This window comes from Ooceraea biroi, chromosome 5 (assembly GCF_003672135.1).
Source record: "Ooceraea biroi isolate clonal line C1 chromosome 5, Obir_v5.4, whole genome shotgun sequence".
Classification (NCBI taxonomy): domain Eukaryota; kingdom Metazoa; phylum Arthropoda; class Insecta; order Hymenoptera; family Formicidae; genus Ooceraea; species Ooceraea biroi.
The window spans coordinates 8,923,645-8,945,939 of record NC_039510.1 but is presented as its reverse complement, the minus strand read 5'-3'; the positions used below and the strand labels follow the sequence as shown (position 1 = coordinate 8,945,939).

At 45.6% G+C, this 22,295-nt stretch overlaps 1 protein-coding gene across 3 annotated transcripts in view; it reads right to left on the bottom strand.

Annotated features, from left to right (window-relative positions):
• The window catches only part of LOC105284816 (discoidin domain-containing receptor 2), a 119,031-nt gene that overhangs the window by 46,526 nt on the left and 50,210 nt on the right, over positions 1–22,295 (bottom strand). For 2 of the 3 annotated variants that reach the window (XM_011348606.2, XM_011348607.2), the window contains exons 2-4: positions 17,582–17,763; positions 14,179–14,284; positions 6,761–6,992 (exon numbers count right to left, since the gene is read on the bottom strand). In XM_011348606.2, coding sequence (XP_011346908.1) covers positions 6,761–6,992; positions 14,179–14,284; positions 17,582–17,684 — 441 coding nt within the window. In that variant the 5' untranslated portion in view covers positions 17,685–17,763. Of the gene's footprint in view, positions 1–6,760; positions 6,993–14,178; positions 14,285–17,581; positions 17,764–22,295 lie in introns of those variants that run through there. The other variant, XM_026969794.1, reaches the window with a different exon arrangement.

Here is a 22,295-nt window from a genome sequence, read left to right as displayed (position 1 = left end):
TGGCGTATGCATGTCGTGACAGTAGCTGCCTCCGCGAATATTTTCGTGCACTTCTCTTGAATGACGCTATTGGAATTTCGCTCGTCGATGGGCCGATATTTTTAAGACGTCCTGCCTATTACCGATTATGGTTCTATTACTCTGCTTCCATCAACCTTTTATTCGCAGAGAATATTCGTTCGATCAAAACCGAACGTTCGCTGCTAGAGGAAATGACTTGATTCTTCTTAAGACTTGTTTAAGGAAAAAAATTGCGGAGACATTTTTTCGAAATACTTTTTTGTTTGCATTCTTTCAGACAAATTGTTAATTTTTGGTCCGGGAAACTTTAATTTTTAAAGGGAAAAATAAAAGAGAGATCTATAATATTTCTTGATGAATACTGCAGTGATGCAAAGTCTACACATATCCAAGTCTTTTGAATATTATTTAAAATCTGACTATAGCATTTTCTTCATGATGCATAAAAATATATTCATATATTCGATTCATTCATTGTAATCGAGAGAAGCTGTTATAACCATTTCACTTTTAACTCTGGCTGCAATTTCTTTCTGCCGTTACATTCTTTTGAAAAATGTATGCCGATCTGTATATCCGCTGCTAAATCTATCACGGTTTCGACATGTATAATAAAGGCATGCAACTTCAATGGACGCCGTTATTGTCGCGCGATAACAAGTTATTACGCGGTATCGCGTTTGGGATATATTCCAGTCACTGTTGATCCAGCGCGTAGGCGTATCTTGTTTCGATGACGCGGCTGTCGCTGTCGTACACCGCGCCCAAGTTACATTTACAATTGCAATTACACGCTGTCGTGAGTGTCGGGCACGCACGCGCGTGTCGTGACGCTGGTAAATTATCCCGTGGACAGAGCGCGTTTCACTAATGTCCCCGGCTTCCTGTGCGTGCAACATCACAACCGACATCGTAGTAGCGACAATATCGCCCTGTTGTTTCCTTTATTTTTTCCCTGTCTCCCACACCCTCACCACCATCGTCGCAAGTACCTCGAACAGTGTGTGATTTACGCGGAACTGGCATCGCCCAGAATCAGCTGGGGATCAACGCAAATGCCGGTTTGCGTGTCTGCCCCGTGCTTCGCACGCATGCATCCGTCTCCTCACGCACCCTACTCGCGCACTTATCCTTTGACAATTATCGAATTTCCGCACAAAATTCTTCCGTCTGGTTTCAGAAAGCGGGAAAGAAAGCCGACAGTCCTTCGGAGTTGATTCATCATGGGATAATGATCGACACGCTAAACCTATCGATTTCCACGAGCATTTTCGTAATCGTCACTTTCGCATCATTAAAACCTTTAAAGTTTTCGTGTCCCTTTATTGTCCTTTAATTGCAGTTGACGAGTAATAATGAAACATGTATCAGCATTTGCAAACAAGTTAAGTAATACTTTTTGCACATTGTTGCAAGAATCGATATTATCCGTTTTATTGATAGCTAGCTCGAGAAGCGTTATTCGTGCGGCCCTGCCGTACTCGCGTGATATTGCATGAACTTTCGTGATTAAGTGTCGCTTTAAAATGTAACGCATAGAACACTCCGCGTTAAAATCTGCGGAAAAAGAGGGTGCCATGTCAATTGCCGCGGGTCATTGTACTCTACCGAGAGCCGTGATTAAGAGCCGTTTCAAAACTGATGGCATATACCGATATGTCGCTTCTTTGAATGTTAAATGGGGCCACTTTGATTAAGTATACTTTTTACGAGCGTTGTTTTCAAGATTTTTATCATTTTACATGAAAGAGAAAGAGTTACAAATCCAATAGCCGTCACTGATACGTGTTTTCGTAATATGTTATTTCCGTAGTTTTATATCACTTTAATCGACACAAGATACGTATACCGATATTTTCATTTTATTTAATTCTGCAAATTTATTTTCTGACAAACGTACCAAAGTGATTTCGTTCTTGGCACGTATTATTCCCATCTCGGCGTCTCGAATGTGCTTTTAACTTTTGACACCTATTAAAAGTAGTACGTCTCTTCTTAACTGCTTACGTCGCACTAAACAAGGTAACGAGCTAAAAGGTACAAAAAGGTTTGAAAGCGGAGCGCGCGAGGCATCATTAAAAACTATGGCGATGGCGGAAAAAATAAGTGGGACAGTTTCGATGTCCCAGCGTAAGCACCCTTAGCGAACCGTTTATGTCTTAAGCGTGATGCTCGTCTGCCAACATAATCAGTGAAGTTACTGCTAAAAACATTATGAAAACGTTATTTCATCGACGTGAGCGAGCAGTTCGTCGACTATTTCCGTAATTTCTTGATACAGACTTGACAATTAAATAAATAAATAGTATGTACATTTTGTTCTTTGTTGCGAAAGATACAAAATATAACAGTTGCGCAGATATAAACGCTCGTGTTTAGTAACATAAAGTGGTCAATTTGTGAATGCTGTTCCATTTTCCGGTACATGTCCAATGACACATGTGGGCCGCGTGGAATAGAAGATATCCATATATTGTCTTCTTTGTGCAATGGACAGTGTTTTCCGCTTTTATACTAGCGTTGTCATTTGGTAGATTACTTCTGTATTTCATTGCTGGAAATAATCATCTTTTCTCGACGGATTCGCAATCTCTCGACACAGTAAAGACATAAATAACACTTTTGTTATATCTCTGTTTGCCCAACAGATGTTTGAAACTGAGCGATGTGACACACTATCTGTATATTTGTGAAATGTACACTACCTCAACTATTTGCAATCGAAATCCACAAATCGTTTTTGGATAATGTTTGCTAATGATATTTAACGAATTGGTTTAACGAATGGACTTGATGCGCTGATTAAAGGTACGAAAATGTGTAGCCAGGACCGAAAGAATAATTAATGCTTTCACGAAAAAGTTTAGCATCTAGGATAATCCAAGTTTGGAAAATTAATTACGGATGTTGTCACAAAATTAATAAGATAAAATATTGTGCGGCAGACACACGGAAAAGCTTCCGTAGACTTTTCTCTAATATTGTATAAGGACATATAATTTTAGTATCATCCTTTTTTTGAAAGATAAAAAAATATGTCGAGAATATTCTCCAAGTGTATCATTTCCTGCAGGCCATCAACTGCACAAGTTATACTTGGACGAATTTACTGCACCGGAGATTCCAAGAAAATCTATTTAATCTCTCACGCGTCGATGGGGTACAGTCGATGGGAATACACCATGCTGCCTCCCTAGACTAATGAGAAGCGGGGTCGGTTTTTGACGTCGGGTATTTATTATTGAGACGAACGTTGCAACCGGTAAAAGGAGTTGGAAGATGATTTCTCTCTTTCTTCAGGATGACGCGCGCGCGTGTACAAGAAAGTACAGGGCGGAAACGAGAGAGACAGTCGGAGAGGGAGAGCAAGAGAAAGGTCGCGCCTCGGGCTTTAATTACCTCTGGCGGCCTTTTGAAGCTGGAGTGTTGCCTCCGTCTTTCGTCCCCTCTTCCTGACAATTATTATTAGTATTACGTAGTTTTGTTCATGTTATTTTACGCTCGCATACACGTGCGCGCACAAGTCCATACGTCAGAATATATTAGCGCTTCTCTCTTGTCTTCGCAACTGGTAAAGACCTCGCGGTTTTTCTTATCGTTAGACTCGGTGCGCGAGTCTTCGTGAAACGTTTTTCTTTCCTCTCGTCCGCGGGTATCTTCGTGAAACCCTGGAAAAACTTTCCACAGTGCACGACGCGGAAAGAGAATATTTGCTGCCTCGGGTATATTTGCTGCGGAAGCAAAAATTTCGCTTCCTTCTGCAAGCGTCCGCCAAGTTAATCTCATTTCCTCGTACAGCAATTAATTTCGGATTTCTCTGCATGACCACTTTATGTTTATTCTCGGAGAAAAGATATTTATTTTCTCCATCTTCTTAAAGAGACAAATATCATAAATTGAGGAATATTCGTTAAAATTTCCATATTAAAAAATTTGTATTTGCACTGAAATCAATTCTTAGCTGTTACTGGATATCCATAGTATAGAAAGATAAATTACGAGTAATAATCGCACCGTAATAATGCTTAGTCATAAAGTGGTGAATAATTATGGAATCAGAGGGGATATATAGCGTTTGCATGAAATTATGCGGTTGAGCGCCGATGACAGCAGATATCGTCTTCGGCATGTGCAACGAAGATGCAATCCTCTGGCGCATTAGCGCCGGCGCAAGCTGGCTATCAATATTAACAAGATCGTAATCGGACGCCAGATGTAGAAGTACGTTCGATCGATAACGGATAGCTGGTCTCGGTACAGGCAAATCGATATAATATCGAAATGCCCCGTTAGCGTTATCGTCGTTTCTCCGCCAATTGGTATTTTACGCGTCAGCAACTTTTCATGCGTGGACGCACGTTCGAAATTGGTTAAGTACGCCGAGTTAATAATAAGGTAATGAATAGTGATGAGTCAGAATATGTCACACACTCGAGAAACCGCATCTCGGCGTAGAGTTTCAGATTATCATCTGTCCGATAGCCATACGTTTAAGTCAATGTTCTTGGACGTTTTCTGTATCAATATATTATCGGAATAATAAAATTAGAGATTGAAACGCATATTAAAAATTTATCAATTCCATCGGTAATAAAATTATTGGGAACATATAAAAACAGGTTTCATTACTGAAAAATCAAACGAAATGCATACGTGTATATAATTGCAGATCTTTATGGCTGAGATTGAAATCGGTTCGAATGTCATGTTCCGCACGTTGCTTCAAGCACGTTGGGCCGCGTTAATTTCATGGAATGAAATAATCGTTACATATCCATCGTCGACCAAGTGCATTTTCAGAGAGGTCGCCTGCGAGGCAGAAAACCGCCGAGCGGGTTAATCATAAGGTACTGAATAATCATGAAGTTAATCGCGCGACACGCGAGACGTCGTCTCACTGACGACGGGGGAAACGACGAAGTCACGGTCCCTCGGCACATTAGCGCCGGCGCGCGAGTGGTCCATCAATATTAATAAGATCATAACCGAGCGGGCGAACGTATAGAGGCCGGCCGATCGGATGGCCAATTTGCCTAGCGGTTAGGCGAGCTTTTTCGTCTCGCCTTTCAGGATGCGTATCGGCCTCTTCTTAGCGCCGTAAAGCGAGATAGGGGTCCGTCGGCGCATTAATGAGCGGGGAGCATGCCGTGTCCGTCACTGAGGAATCGCCCCCGAGGGGACGTGCCAGTGAACGAGGCTTAAAGTGTCGTAATAGCGACGGCGACGTGGTCCATAAACATTGGTAGACGGGATGCGAGTTCACCGGGAACGTGTCCCGTCGCCGCTGGCGATGCTCGTGTGCGGCACCCTCAAAGGTAAACGGTATCGGGCTCATTTGATGTTTGCAGTCGCAATGTGTGGACAGAGTCTATCCAAGCGGTGCACTCGGAACATTTTGGACCCGGGATACGGGTACAGTATGGGGTGTACTTTTTGAAATACTAGTCGCAACTCGTTTTTCTCCGGAGGCGGTTGTCTATTGCTGCTACTGCTACAGGATCTGATACAGGAAAATTGTTGTCCAATTCCGAGAAGAAGGAATATCCGTGGTAAAGTATTATTGCGGTGGGATGAAACATCTTATCGGGTCACGGAATCGTAGTTGCGCCTCGAAGAGTCTTTGTATTTACGAGGAGTTCCAATCTGGAAAATGCCCCGAACGTCATAGTGGTGCATCGATCGCGGTTCCTCGCTACAGATATGAACGGAATATACTACCGCTAATGCATACTACACGTAATGCCGGGTATCCTAACTTTACGGCGTCCATCATGAACTCGTTCCGCTCACCGCAGCTGCTCCCGCTAATACTTCAACATGGGCTTCGCTGTTGGTCGAAAGAGAGAGAGAGAGAGACTCGCAACAGATTCGCTCGCGAGCAGACGAGCGGAAGGCTTGGAGGCATGCCGGTAGTGGCAGTCGAGCCTCGGCAAAGTGGCGCGCCGACGGTACGAAATTAGCTTACGGATTCGCGATAAGCGGCTTATGTTTCGAGCAAGGATAATCCTGCGCTTCGCAATCGATTCTTGATCGTCGAGCGAACACTTTGAACTTCAACTCGCTTCGACCGCACGCGCGCAAGGTCCCAACTGCGCTCAAACAGAATGCGCCGTCGCTACCCTATCTGCCGTCGGAATAACGATCTCGACACCTTAGCTAGAGCAACGATGGCACGATTATTTCAGGTCAATGCCCAATGCCCGAGACCGAGGTCTATCTCGGTCGTCACGCTGAAACCGCGGCAGCTGCAGCCGCGCATCGACTGGCGCCGATGGATGCGCGAATCGGCGCCGGCGTCACATCATAAATCACGATAGCGCCGAGTGTTTTTGTCCAAGTGCCCCGTGTACGTCGATCTGACATTCTGTCAGTTCTAAAGAACCAGCAATTGCTTTTTCGAATCGCAAGCTACCGCTTTGGCATTTCGTATGAGAATTTGAAAAATTGAAGAAAAATCTGGGGATTGATAGTCTTGCTTTTTCCACGCATAACTCTTGTATAGTATGCAAAGTGTCATGACTACGAATAAATACAATCCGTGCAGAACGTCTTTTATATCTTTTCCGTAGTTTACTATTACATTAAACCATTAGGGTAATAGGTAGGTAATGGAGAATCCAATCGGTTCAACTTGGCAACTCAGCCGGAAAACGCTGAACAACTTTAGGGCAACGTTCTATACCAGTGCCCGTAATCTAGCGCTACGATAGAGAATCTTTAATTAAGTTAAGGTGCTCACCTCCTTTCCTTTGATGTCTCTATATCGAACCCATTTGCCCAGTCGCGGCCTCCAGTAATCCAGCATATACGCCTCTGCGAATTCAACACCCATACCGTTTCCGAACCGGCCTTGGGTAGCGATGGCCGTGATCAAGTGGATCGTATGAAGGTCGATCTCTAGCCATTCTCGAGCTTCGCTGGTGATTTGGTCCTTAGGACACCAGGCACCGCCCAGATGCTCCGATTTCAACCTGTAACGATATCGATGAGGATCGAATTAACTCTTACGTTTTATATCGCATAAATAAGATATTTTTTTATTAATTTTCACAATTTGGAAAAAGTACAATCAGACAACCAGACTGAGATTATCAAGCTAAAACGCATAAAATTGTGGAGGTAGTTGTGTTTTGTCCGACGATTGCTTTGGAATGTTACCGAATTTTAAACAATTCTATATTTCTACGTTTTTAGCTTATTCCATTTCATTTACAAAAGTAACGGTCTAATTAGACGAGAAAGTATCGCGTTAGTTTCTCGCCAGCACTGTTCATCTCGTGCTATCTGAAGATCAGTCGGCGCGTAGTCGACCATCAAAGTCCTCCCACTGAATTCCGATATTATCGCGTTTACGTGCCTGAGAAATCGGAAATTTCGTTCTTTCTCTTTCCCTTTCTCTCTCAAATGTTAGTCCGCTGATGTTATACTACTTGTGCGCACGACGTGAATTTGAATTGCATTTTAATAGAAGCTTGAACGATTTTGGACCAAGATAAGGTGTTTCAACGCCAATTTCACATGTATATTCATAGAATATTATTCATACAAAGTTACGAAAACAGGAATGGAAACAAGAATGGGCTTTCTGATTTGCCTGACTCGAGATGATCGAAAATCCGGAAGCTTATCGAGATTTCCAAAGTCCAGCCTGATAACCATCGAATTTGCATAGAAAATCGGAGATTCCGAGTGATCACGTATCATTTTGCACGCCGGTGATATGGGTCGGATAGGAATACGCGGCCATTTATACGTCCAAGCTGCGTCCGCTTCGTGCTTCGGTTTTAATCTTCGAGGGGTCGGAAGCAAGGCAAGGAGAGTTCTGGTGCCGGGGCCAGTATGAATAAAACATGAAGCGCGAAGCGCCTTCCCTAATTGCGTGGACCGTTTAAATGCCCGACTAAGAGTGCTGCTCCTTTTCGGCGTTATGCTGAGGATACTGTATAGTTATATACAGTATACAGTATATAGGGTAGGTGTATTCTTCTCAAATTGCAGATTAGGAATCACTGTGTGAACTAGTCTCGCAGACTCAGCGCGAATAGCGCGCTCGATATACCCCAAGTGTGCACGCGCGCAAGAAAAAGAGGAGCACCAATACGCGACGATCGTTTGTTACGCGAGGGGCATTTACGATAAAATAAGATATAACTAGTAATGAAATGCATTATTACAGTGCAGGATGATTTATAATAAACTTTCTTGATAATAGCAAATATGTGAATAGAGCTGTCTCAGCGTTCGTATCATCGAGAAATCGGCGTCGCAGTTGATCTACGAGGTGCTAATAATCATGCCATATGTTAGTCATTGACCGAGGATGATAACGCGACTGCATTCCCAATGCGCGTCGTTGTAACAGCCACGGCTGCTTTCATGAGATTTACAACCTGTGGTGGAAGCACCACCTCTTTATCGTTAACAACCGGCTCGGTACAGGCTGGTCCGCCAAAGGTGGAGCAATGACAAGGCGGTGATTCTACGAGCGTGCGGCGTATAGTAAAAACTCTTGTATAGCTATCTGAGAAAATAACTGGCTAAATTTGTAAATTTTTAATTGCCCACACAAACATGTTGACGGATAATTCTTTGTTTATAAAAAAAAGTGAGATCTCATAAAATTTGTTTTTGAAAAGCATTTACTTTACTAACGACTCGGAACCATTGAAAGGATCATGAAAGATTACTTTACAAATTTACTTTGACTTTCTGATAGAAACGTCATTTTTTAATGGACATCCTACCGAGATTACAAAGTTTCTCTATCTGAATTACATGTAAATGTATGCAAATGCAAATTTATTTGTACTTGTCCGTTTCTTTTTACGTAATGAAAAATACGCAGTGGTATCCAGAACCGGCTCGCAGATTCTATTTATAATAACTTTCCGAGAGAGTGGCCGCGAGGCGAGCAAGGATCGAGGCGTGTGGTCTCGCACGCCAAAAAGTTGCCCAAAAAAACGATTCGGTATAATCGTTTCCTCGGCGGTGGGACACGACAGCGAACCGCCGAAAATTCCATGTCGTCCGCTCCGCACGACTGACACGGGTGGATGGCATTAAATCGAGCGAGGCGAGAGAAGGGCGGCGTGGCGAACTTAAATTTTCCATCGCGTCAACCGCGGCCGATTCTGCATTCGCCGGAATTAACGGGCACGTGACAGCGAGACTGCTCGCTATCTGCGCGCGTTAACGCGTCTGCATTATGCAAGCTATCGATCGAGAAGATTGACGGACATCTCACCGCCGCACAGCCGGAGAATGACGGTGTGAGCACGACGATCGATGGAAGAAGATTCGCGCGCGATTTCGTACGACAAAAGCACCGTCCCGTCAGCCGCGATCAGAATTTAATTTCGCGGTGAAAAAAAATCGCCGTTATTACCGTTTCGACGACGACGTTGTCGGTCACGGGAAAATTGAATCTGTCACGCGGCGGAATTTTTATCGCTGCGTTATCGTTCTGAACTGAATGGTCGTTACCATCGAAGAGGAGAAGTTATTTTTCAATCTAATGCAGTATGGACGGCAATCTTGGATCTATGCCACTGGAATATATTTGTCGCATTACTCTTTGATCTATTAGTGAATGGAAGTGAAATGAAACTAGGGAGTTTTTGTTAAGTATCGTGATAATGATTCAATTAACAGTTTTCGATAATCCAATTTAAAAGAATATTAATTATATATTGTCGCCGCGTATTATTCGTGCAATTAGATATTCAGGACGAAGGAGAATATCGGTTCACTGGCCGGGGCGAATTCACTGAACGAGATTATTCTCCAGACGTATGCTGCTTTGCATTCGTCTCTTAATCACATCTTCCCAATTTCTGCTTGTTAAACTCGTCTAAAAAATTCCGCCTTTATAAGGAGAATTCTGGCTCTACAAATGAAACGAGCACCGGCAAAGTTCTGAAACTAGTTCTCCACGGTCGAATAAATGGCAAAGCACTCCTGTGTCGCCAGGATAGTCGGCTTCTTTTGTTGGCAACGTAAAATATATATTTATATGTTCGCGAGCTAAATACCGTGCGCGACAATAGGCCTGTACAGCGACTGGCATATCTTCGCCGATGTAAGATGAGCGAGCCGCGCCTCTCGCGCAATAAATGTTATCGCGATAGACTTCGCAGCCGAGCGAAAGCATCTCCTTAAAGAACCGTTGTGTCTCTCCGTGGCAAAATCGAAGAGACAGTTCCGGCATTTACCATCGAATCTCCATTGGCACTTGCTGTCCGTCGTCACTGCTATCTCAACGGGCTGCGAGCTACACCGATAACACAAATACCGCGGGACTAAATGATTCCGTGACCGAAACCATTCAAATCGCACGTCCAATTACTTGTGAGAAAAATATTAGCTTGCGATATTCCGCTTTACTTACGATATTCAAATCATCAAGTTACACGTCATTAAAAGATAATGGAGTAACAGGAAATAGCGGACAATTACCTCTTCATGATTTCAGAGTGTTAATTAGTCTACTGAAATTTTTTCTATACTCGTCGCATGACAGCGAATTGTTTTTAATGACAAATTTTCCAAAATCATTTTACTGGCATTTTACTGGTTGCGGAACGTTATTCAGATCGGAGGCTATTTTCGGAGTGCTGTTCGTGATGCTCGAGGCATCTCTGTTCCAATCATTCTCCGAAGTCTGGACTCGAATGTTGAGACGGAGTTGAATCGAAAATGGGATCCACTTTAACGCGCAGCGTAATCGGTCGCAACTAAAAGCGTGCCTGTCTTGTTTAACCGGCGCTTATCCTTGTGTTTCTCTAAATTACAGTGTATCAAGTAATGACTCCAAGTAAGCGCTATTACGAATCCGTAAAAATTCGCCAACTTGACGCCAACACGTTCTCTCCTATGAATACCTCGTATCATGTAGTTTTCTGCCATTCTTCTACTTAGGAAAATGATTCGTTTCATATTTCCAGTTATATTCCCCAATGTGCGCACGCCAAGATTATTACAGACATGCGAGGATCATTGCTTAACATCTTTCCGAAAGCCATGGTAACACGTACGGCGTTACATAAACAATGATGACTAAACATTTCGCTAAGAATAAACCTGTAAAGGCTTGATGCAGGCACGCATCAGCGCAATTAGCATGTAATTACAGTTTACCCGGCAAATAAATTAACACGCGCGCTATTTTCGTTCCGAAGAGAATTACGTGACGAAAATCGTCCCGTGATTTCTCAACCCCCATCCAATTTCTCCAAGCGGTATCTCTCCCGCTCTCTATGTTCCTACTGGCGTCTTAATTGCAGCCATTCTAGAAACGCCGTTCAATGGAAACACGAAGAAAAGGAATGGCGGAAACGTGTGAAAGAACTTGCAGCTGCGCGATTCCTGAAAGAAGCGTGCGCTCTATACAGCGTACGCTGCTTTTTCGTGGTGATTGTACGTCAAAAATTCCCCGCTTGATAATTGGAAAAGACTCGCTCCATTAGCTCTCGCGATACGCCTTGGAATCTGTTTATTCTTCCATTCGTGGATGATTTATGACGACGTCGTAAAGTTGAGTTTTCGATTTCAGTTGAAATTAACGTAGCCACTTTATCACATTCGGGGAAAGATCGATCTTTCTTTCATGCAGCAGAAACTTTCGCTCAATTGATAATTTCTAGGGAAGCAATCTCTCTCTTTCTCTCTCCTTTTGAAATATCAGGATTATACGCGTTACTCTCTTTTAATGCATTTTCCGCGTGAGAGCGCGTCTACGCAATGGTTCAAGTCACGAAGCACTTATGTATATTTTACATTCCGAATGTTTTCATTCCGAGGGATTTTTCTCGCAGAACCGACGCGCATCTCCAGGCGAGCGTTGCTTTAATTCACGACGGCGGACGTTTTCAGCGTAACGAGAGTCCGGGAAAGCGCGCGCAACCTGGCTTCCACGTTTCTCCTTTTTCCTCTCTATTTTTCGAACCCGCGCCTGCCCCCGACGCCCGCAGTGCTGGGCGAGAAAGAATAATGCACGTACACACGTACGCACATACACGCACGGCGCCGTAACCACGGTAATTCGCATCGAGGCAAAATGTTCGTCGGCCTATCATTCCGCGATATTTCGAAGAAAATGGCGGGCAATTCTCCGGTATTATTTTCTTCTTTTTCCCCCTTGGTCGAACAGCACAAAGAAGAGTTAGCGCGCGGCGGCGGCGGCTGTGAACATCCGCGGCACCTCGCGCGCGCGCCCGAGGCCGGCCTGTATTAAATTAGATGGTGACGTGCGCGGCCGGAGGAGGATCCCGGAGATCCCGTGCGATGTGGGGCCACAGCGGAGCTCATCAAGACTCGGAGGCCCATTCAGCCGGTCATTGTCTGCGGTAATGGAATGTATTAATATGGGAGAGCCCGCGGGGCCGTCGACCAACGCTCTCCGTGTATACTCTGGCCTGGTGCCGCGCGCACACCCGTTCGGTTCTACAACCGCGGCCACTGCTGGCCTGGGATACCACGTCCCGTGGGATGGAATATTCGTATAAACCGCCGCTGCACTGCAAACCGCCGGCGAATGCCAGGCCCCACGCATTAATATCTAAACACGAGCAGCGAGAGAGAGAGAGGGTGGAAAAGAGAGACAGGAGTGAGGAAAGGGGGGTGGTAGTTGGCGCACGTACTCTGCCAGTTGCATCTCGTATTCATGCGTTGCACCGGCGGCTACCAGAGGCGTTACATGACCAACCCTTTTGCCACTGGTCAGGTGTAATACTCTTTTTAGTCCAGGCATGATACGTCAAAGGTCCTTTTGTGATAATTGCGTTAGAGAACGAAGCTCCTGCGAGGCATGTCCGCCGAAGGCGATCTCTGTTTTGCGCCATGGCCATTTTGCAAATGTTTGCGAGCTAACAGGAGTACGAATGAGACGAAACAACGGGCGTAGAGACAACGCTGCTGGAAATTAATTTCAAATGGAATGAAACTACTGTCACATTTAATCGTTTATTAACTCGACATAAAAGGCTAGAGCATTAAATACGAATCCGTAATTAAGTTTATATTGTCGGGATGTTAATTTGTTCCAGTGAGGGATACAGCTCAAGTTTTCCAGACTATCAATTCGTTACCGTTATTGTAAATAATTGCAAACGGTCAAACAGCGTAGTTAAGGGACGCGTCGAATAATGACATTGAAATTATTAACGCGGAACAGAACGCACGTGGACGACAGTATGCAAATCCCCGATCGACCATAAATTCGCGTGGAATAATTTTTCGTCAGTCGTAATTAAAAATAAATTTCTCTTTAAACCGAAGAACAAACCGGCACACTCGCATGGAGAATGATCAATGTAACGGCTCTATAAATATTCATTTCGCGCAAGCGAGCAAGTGCCAAACGAGAAACGATAGCTATTGAAAGGGACTACGCGGATTACTTAATTATACGTTGTTGCCGCGTGAATTTATTTTCGCGGCGATAGGCGTTAATTTATAATTAGACTTCATAAGCTTTCTCTCGCGCGCCCACCATCGCCGGTGGTGAATTTTTTCGTTTCATGGCGGGACGCGAGAGAGACGTCGACTAATCTCCGTTAGCTAGTCTTGGCGCATAAGCCGGGCTGAAGCTACGCCCGTTAGATTAGAAATAATTACATTCCCGACCGCCTTGCTCTCTTTGTTCGCACGTAATAACGTCTTTCGCCATAGACTTACGAACCTGATATTCCGGATTTTACGTATTAACGAGCAGCCGAGCGCTTTGCGCGAGCTTTTAGTATTCATGCGCTCACGCAACGCGGAGGCGTCATAATTAATCCTTCCACAGGGCGATATATTTACCCTTGTCGACGCAGGATCCCTGTTTTCCTTGGAAAATATTCCTGAAAGGATACAACAGAGTATCGTTCGAACTCACAGTTTGCATTCGCTACTTGAATAAAAATCGTACGCTACGATGAAAATGAGTTTCCATTTGCAGGTATTACTCTGCTCGAAGGTCTGGTTTACGTCGCGCGCGCAAGGGACCGCGCGAGTGGGATCAATTTTTGCATATTGCCTGCGTTGGTCCTACGATATCAGCTCCCGTCACACCACCGGCCCGATCGCGGATGTATCGAGCGCGACAGAAGGCGCCGGTAGATACGAATGATCGATGGCGGTCAGGCAGACTGTGCAGAATGAAAAACTGTCATTTACCGTGCCAGGGCGGGACCGACGTTTTCCCTGTCGAAGCTGGAACTGGCGTTGATATCCGCGTCCAGGATCGCCCCGGACTCCATGCCGAGCGGTGCGATGCATTGGGCTGCAACAAACGCGGCATCGCCGGGGTTAAAACGAGGGTTAGATTTACATACATCTCCTACATATATACACATCACGGTCGGATCATAAACGGCTAAATAACCAGCTAACCGAGATGGATCTGCGCGATAGCCGGCTTACGTTCTCGTACTCGTGCTGCAAGTTACGATTTGAGAGCGCACGAAGGGACAGACAGGAAGCCGCTTCAATGTTTTCGTATCTCGTGGACCGATCTAATTGTTTCATAGGTGAACGCGGCTGTCTTGTGCGAGGATGCTCGCATCGTCGCCGACTTTACCGCCAGTGCCGGGAAACGGGGCATCTTTGGGGGTGCGAGATAGTCCCGTGCCGAATATTTATCGCGCCGTCGTGTATAATGTCGATCGGCGTATTACGTCCTGGGGAACGACGACGAAAAACGATAACGCTGATAGAGCCGAGAAGCCGAGCGCGACGAGGTACAACGGATGCCGCGATTTTTACGCCGGTCGTAATAAATTCACGACGTTTTTAGGTGCGGCCGTCGCGCGTACGCGCGCCCGGCTTTACAAGCTCTCGTCTCGCGACGCCTGCATACTCATTAATGAGGGTCATAAAGCGCTTTATCTTCCAAAGATTTAATATCTCCGAGAAATCTCCTCTCGCGCGACCGATCGGCCGACGATCACGAACACCCAATGACAGGGGGTAAGGACTATCGAAGAAACGATACCGTCTACTTTGCATACATTATTCCGGTCTCTCCAGCGCAGGCATTTTCGAGAGGCGTTACCTCGCGAGAGTTCGTCCGCGATTGTGCAATAAAGTTGGAGCAAAATATGATGATGCATGTTCGTATTCGGTATCATTAGGGGTTCGACGTTTCGGACCCGCGACATTTCGCGTTCTCTTAAGGCCCTCGTTAACCGCCCACGCGTTATTGCAGCCCTTTGTCTCGCGAAACGCGAAACAGAGACGCGTATATTGGCCGTTCACTTGAGCGGAGACCGGATGTGCCTTCTCGTCGTGCATTATGTCAAAGCTGGCAAATTCACGGATGCGCGCACGTGTGTGCGCGTGTATGTGTGCAACATACACACCGCGTCCTTGTAATTCGACAAAGGAGCGCATATCGAAGCGTAACTAATTCGAACACGACGACCCGATCGGTCGTTTTGCCCGGAGCACGTAGCCGAGTCCCTCCCTCGGTGTGCATGATGCAACGCGGCGGCATCGATTATGGTTTACACGCGGCTCGAAGTAGATGATGGCATTACTACGTGGTACGGAAACTGCTAAAATTTCAAGTAGCCGGGCGGATCGACGATGCGGCCGTACACGTAGCCGACAACGATAATGCCTAATGCCCGGATATCGGGAGTGCAGGTGCAGTGCGCGAGGCCGCTGGGCTATGGGGCTAGGGGATGGAGTTGGAGGATGCAGCTTTGTGCCGGGGAGCATAACGGAAGGAATCCGCGCTAAGCCAGCGCAGAACTGAACGGGCATGTAGGTGGCCATTAATACCGGCGAAAGTTTGCAGTGTTCTTCCGACGATATCCTCCCTTCGTAATTCCACTCCCGGGCTGGCCGGCGCCGGCCCCGGCCGGAGCGAAATGTGTATTTTGGTCTTACGTTTTAATCCAACGTACTTTATTGCCGAATGGAATCACGGAGGAGCATAGATTCGCGCCCGTCGCGTCGCGGGCTCAGGAATACAACGCTCGCAATTTGCACGACCCATGTCTCTTTCAACTGAAATCATTACGCGGGCCTCGGTGGAATTGCCCATCCCGTAAAGGAGAGGTGGTCGGAAACGATAACGGAAGGATCGGCACAATGCGCTGTTAATGCGTGCCGCGCGATTTCGCGACCAACGCAATCTCGAGTGGTGCGATGCGGTGCGATGCGGTACGATCGATCGTAATCGGCGGATGGAAAGTTGCAGGCGTCTACAACCGCGTCCCATACGGATTAATCGCTGCTATTATTAACGGAGCTCTCCTCGTTATATCGCGATTCCGGTGCTCCATTCCGGTACGTATGTCGGACTTCCTCGAACTGCGCCGGCCGATTAGAATCACAGTGGCAGGAAAGTCGAGTCGACAAAGGGAGGTAACGCCGATCGGCGCGAGCGCGGACTGGTCGTTATTATTAATGAAGGCCTCCTTCGATATATCGCGATGACCGCCGCTAATATATGTCTTTGGATTCCGCGCCAGCATCGATAGCGCGGAAAGTCGTGTCTCTGCCGGTGAACGAGAACGCGAGAGCAAGTTCGAGATCGCCGCGGTGGGTCTGCGCGGCCAACGTGGACTCGCTATTATTATTAATGAAGGTCAGCCCGATACATCGCGATCCTGTCGCTAATATATGTCTTCGAATTCAACGGGGGCAATGCAAGAGGGTGATTCGAATCAATGGTAGGAAAGTCGTGCCAACAAAGGGAGCAAATACCGATCGAGATCGTTGGCGGGCCAACATGGCGAACGAGTCGCTATTATTATTAATGAAGGTCCAGACGATATATATCGCGCGTATCGCACACCCCCGCTGGAATTCTCACGACCACTCACCCTCGATAAAGTTCGATCCCACGTTCCGTGGCAAAATCCGTTTCCTTTGTCGGCGCGTCCGGTCTAACGAGCCGCCGTGAGATATCACGCTCGTAAATCGATCGTGAATAAGGGTTCCTAAATGCGCGACACCCTCCGCGTTTCTTGGAGCGCGAGGATGTCTGGCAGACTAGCACAAGTCTTTCATCGCGCGTCAGTAGGACTCCACTCGAGAAAAGCATCATTGATTACTTCTCGGCTATTGGCATTTAGATAAATTACGGAGAATGGAAGGAAATCGCTGAGGATGTTGTTTGGGAGGGTTCGACTGACACAATTATTAAGCGTTTCGTTATCGTTCATTATTGCGATGGTAATGCAATTTTTCTCCCACGAAAATCTATATTTCCATCAAGTTCCAATCATTCTCTTATATTCGGTAGTTTCTTGTTTCTTGTCGTCCGAGATGTCGAAACTCTTCTTATCGCGCGTTCAGCCATGAGGCCACCGCTAAATGTAGGCTCGAATGATGGGACGTGATGTCTTGAGATACACAAGATACCTAATGACCACGGTCAAAGCCGATCTCGGATCGAAAGTTCGTCGACTGCGGCGTAAGTTCTGGGGTCGCGCAACTTCCGCGTCGTTAATAACTTATAAACGAAACAACCTGCACGCGGCATGGGCCAAAGAGCTATAGCTACAAAGTTTCATGAGACTCGACGGGGACTATAAGGCCTGCGGATTAGAGCTTAGGAGCTACTTACAGAGGTCCACGCTGTGGTAAGCGGGAGCGAGTGCGAGCAAAACGACGAAAAGGTGGATGGCAGGTGGCGCCCTTCTGGCGAGGAAACTCAAGCTTTTCACCATAGCTCCCTTTCCCTGCGAGGGCTTCACCCTCGCCCTTTCCTCACCGCGACTCCCGCCGTGCCATTTCTGCCTCGTCAACCTGAAACAAAAAAGAGCGCAATCGTTATGTCATGCCCGACGATTGTCGAGGTGGGAAGTCGGCCGACAAAGCGGGTCGTTACGTTGTCCGTTTCCCCGAGAACGAGTCCGCCTTGTTGGCGAATCCGCAATTATCACGCGAGAATGTTCAAGACACGATACTTTAGAATCGCGACGGTTCATCATGAAAAAATAATTTTCAATATTTTATTACGATCATCAAGTTATGAATGCGTTTCGCTCAATGATTCCTCAGTTCCATTCCAAACTGGATAAAGCGAAACCTTGCAAAGCTAGAACAATAGGCGAGTTACATTGTGTCATCACACGTCAATCTGTTCGTAATACTTGTTCACGTTTCCGTCAATTATGCACTGCACGAACTATTATTTCCTTCCTGTAAGGAACCAAGGACAGAGTTGGACTTTCTGCGACGCACGTCATGTACCTTCCAGGAAGGATGATACACGAGTACCGCGCGTGTCAGTTTTACATAAAGACGTCTCGAAAAGTTGTGTCGGCGATCGTATCGATTTGCCGGCACAACGATCGCCGTGCGTCAAAGATTGGACAACAAACGAGAAACTGTAGAGAGCCGCAACTAGAGTCGCAACAACTCGTTGTTGATTCACGAGCTTATAAACCAATAATGCGTTTCTCGCGCTTGGTGCAAGCTCTGGTACACGTCAGAACTCGCGCCTCTCTCGACGCCATGGTGAGAAAGGTGCGACTTCTCATGTCTCGACTTTGATCGAGTATCTCACTAGTAATTGCGCCGACGGTGAATAAGTAATAGCGAGAACGCTAGTAAGAAGTCGTTCGGTCGTAGGCCTCGCGTGCTCCGCATTAAACATACATGCCACAGCTTATAGCCGCGACGGTGTAAAATCTCTTCTATGGCGTCACGCGTCTCTTCATCTTTCTCTTGTTGCCATAGGAAAAACCGGTACGAGGATCGCTTGCAAAATCCTTCACAGCCGTTTGATCATAGGGCGCTTATTTGCAGGTCTCACTTGACTCTGTGATGCGGTGCATGATGCATTTTACGCTTACCGGCTTCCGGAGGTGTATCAATGTATCTCGCACGTATCGGCGAGTTTATTTTCCACGATTTATGGGATAAACGAGTCGCGTTCAACATTTCTGGAAATGAACCTTTTATTTCCAACAGAAGAGAATCATTAGATTATGTCGGAGCAATTTCAATTGCTTCAGTTTCGATGCTCCGCGTAAACATTTAATCTCCCTAAGTACCGAGTGTTAAATTAGAAATTATTGGAAAACAGTAACGTTTATACGTTGAGCCGGCTATAAAAGCTTTATCTTCTCATTGTATTCATGAGAGACTTGACGTCCGCGATACGCTCCGTCGAAATCAATTCTCCCGGACGGTGAGCATGCTGGCGACCACAGAATTATTCATCGATTGTTTTCTTTTCATCTCGCGAGTTACGGAGAGGACAGATTATCGCGCGATCATTTCAGGCAAGTGCCATTTTCTCGTCGTCGTCGTCGTTGTAGTCGTCCTTTTGGATAGCTGGCCAGTGTCGTCTGCTACCACGAGGGAAATGAGGATCTTGCAATTATTATGCCGTCGACGCGACGAAGGAGATTCGGTTTACGGTATCGGTATCGTTAACATACGATGCACACGTACATACACATGCGTTTATATATTTATATACTCGTACCAGCAGCTTGCGCGCGGACGGCATGTGCTTGCACGCGTGCGCACGTATAGCAGCTCGTTTAAGCCGCGATGTAAGCCGCGGAGGCTTCCCGTGATATCCTAGTTCAACGTCGAATCTCTTCGTTTGCATAGGAATGAGTTTATGCAGATTAATACACGCGAGACGTCCGTGTGGGGAACGCCACGTGGGATGTGCGCGGCACCTACACCAAGCTGCGAGTACACATGCATATTTTACTGGCGGCATCGCGCTCACGGATTTCCGATCGCGCGAACCGCCACACGCATCGCGGAAGCACACGCGAGCCTCTGTATCCAACCCGATCTCACTTGATTATCGTTATTCGATTTCTTTTAATTTACTCCCAAGTGATCTCGATAAGAACGAGACACCAGAGGATCAAAACAAGGATGTCTCGTGTCGTTAAGCGGCCATTAATTCTCAATATGCAATTTTGCGATTAGCGAGGCTCCTATTAAATTCTCTTTTAGCTTTACTTTCCATCAATTTGCAATGTTATTTATGAGCTGGCTGCGAGACGAGTTTTAAGCGAACACATTATGTGCGGAATATGCATATAGTAATTTGTTATTGAATCGTTACAATCATCAGAGCAAAGAAAACAGTATCATCTGCATACATCTCGTTACTCTATGTGTATTAAATAACACGTGGAGTTTTATGACGCGCCTTCTCTCCTTTCCTATTGTAAGCTCCGAAAGAAATCGCTCCCGACAAATCGCCGAGTTGACCTTAATTGTACGGAAGCCAAGGAGAAACGATCCGGGCGATGTGGAGGCAAAGTCCTCTGTACAAAACGAAGCCAATGAATTTAGTAATCCTCTCTGTCGACGAAGTAGCTGTTCAGGACGAGGTTGGGATAACGGAGAACCAGGTACGAGCAGCAGGACGCTTCGCCGGAAAAGCGATTCTTATCAGTCGTAAAAACACATATGCGCCGACACTCGCGGAGAAATACGAGCTAGCCACAAATGTAACCACGTCCGACGAATGGAACGTTAATGTCAGTTAATTATCTGTAAAGTCTCTTTGAGAAAGGCAAGATTCGTTTTTGAGTAGGGTCGTTTGTAAGGCGTGGGCGAAGCGGACACGATCGTGAAATCACGGGACCGGCGTGCATCTCCCTTCGATTTCCTTGAGAGAAAAATGCCGCCTGTTTACGGATTCCGTCAGATTGTCTGTACTTTGTGAGAGACTTGTCGTCGGGCCAGATGAATCGAAAGATTATAACGAAACAGACTTCAGGCCTGGGCAACCCTTGGCGAGTCTGGACAAAAATATCAAACTTGTGCAAGATTTACTTATCTCATAAATTTCATTGTATCATGCATCGTCCATAGCTTTATACATATTTTTATACATTTAATCTACGCGACGGTGTTCACACAAGAATTTTATTCCGAGATTTTGTCGATCCAGCAAGCAGCTGCAAAAATTTCAAATTTGGAAAAAAACAGCGTATCACGCGGAGAGCAAAACGTAGCAGAGCACGCGAACGAATTTACGGATTGATCTCGGCCATGATCCTCGTGTCGTGTTCGAAGGCACGCTCCGATGACTCAGATCCATTCTAGTTGGGATTTCGCATATCCTTAGCTCTATAAGCATGTCTAGAAGCAAGAGAGTCTATGTGCAAACACGATCATCTACTATCGCGTTTTGTATCTCTCTCGTATTATAAATGTAAAATTCATTACGACATTCAGCAGCCTATTGCTTTATGATTCTAAGATTTTTCTAAGCACTCGTCGATATTATAAAGGGCTTTATTCAAAGACCGTTTATTAGACGATATCTAGATTTATGGCGATGTGTGTAGTGGCCAGTCGACTTTTCATTTATCAGTATGCGATACCTGTAGCATTTCGGACGCGGAACTGCTGTGCAAAACAGCCGCAAACTTCGATCTAGAGAACAAATGGACGGAGTTTCGGGAAAGAAACGAATGGACGGAAAAATCACAATGGGAAGCAGCATCGGATGCTCCAGCATTCCTTTTCTATTGTCCGTAGACTCGTGAAAAATGCACGCTGATTTTCCGTAACAATGCTGACGAAAGGAGGATTTTACTGATCGCAAGCAGACTACAGTGACGGTGAAGGTATTCTGTTTGCGTCCAAGATGATATCCTGATCGTTAGACACCACAATGCATAATGCATATCGCAATATAATATTTGTTTGTTACGAGATAATAAGTATTATTAACGTTTATGAATAGTTTCCATGATGCATGTTTTGTTCCTTTTCATTATTTGTATGAAGTACTATATCACCATTACTTTGCGTATTCTTTATGTGGATAGAAAGGGATAAAATTAGAATAAAATAGAGATCAAGAAATATGAAGCATTTATTAAGAAAAATAAGGTAACTGAAGCAGATACATTTGTCGAAAAAAGTTTAAGGTGAAAGGTACAATGGTCAAGCGTTTCCTGACCACAGTCGGAAGTATTCTTCATGGCTCTGATTTGTGTGACGTCGTTGTTCCAACGTGGGACCACTCGATGTCCCTTGAGTACTCCTAGAAAAGAGCTAGAAGATGTTCACCGTCAAGAAGAAGACTCTTCATGGTTTTCAGACAACTCTGTCGTCTTAGGACTTTTCTTCTTGGTTTCGCCGATGACTCTCCAGAGAGATTTTTGTTTATCAAAATACTGTGGTAAGGCCGTTCAATAAATGCTTCAGCTGTCTGCACTATGCTCATTGTATGTTGTATTGATAGGCACGTATGTCAAAGATTAGCAATAAAATTTTATTCTTTTCGATGATATTTTGAGGTGTTACATGTCATGTAACTATTCTTGTAACAAAATCCGGAT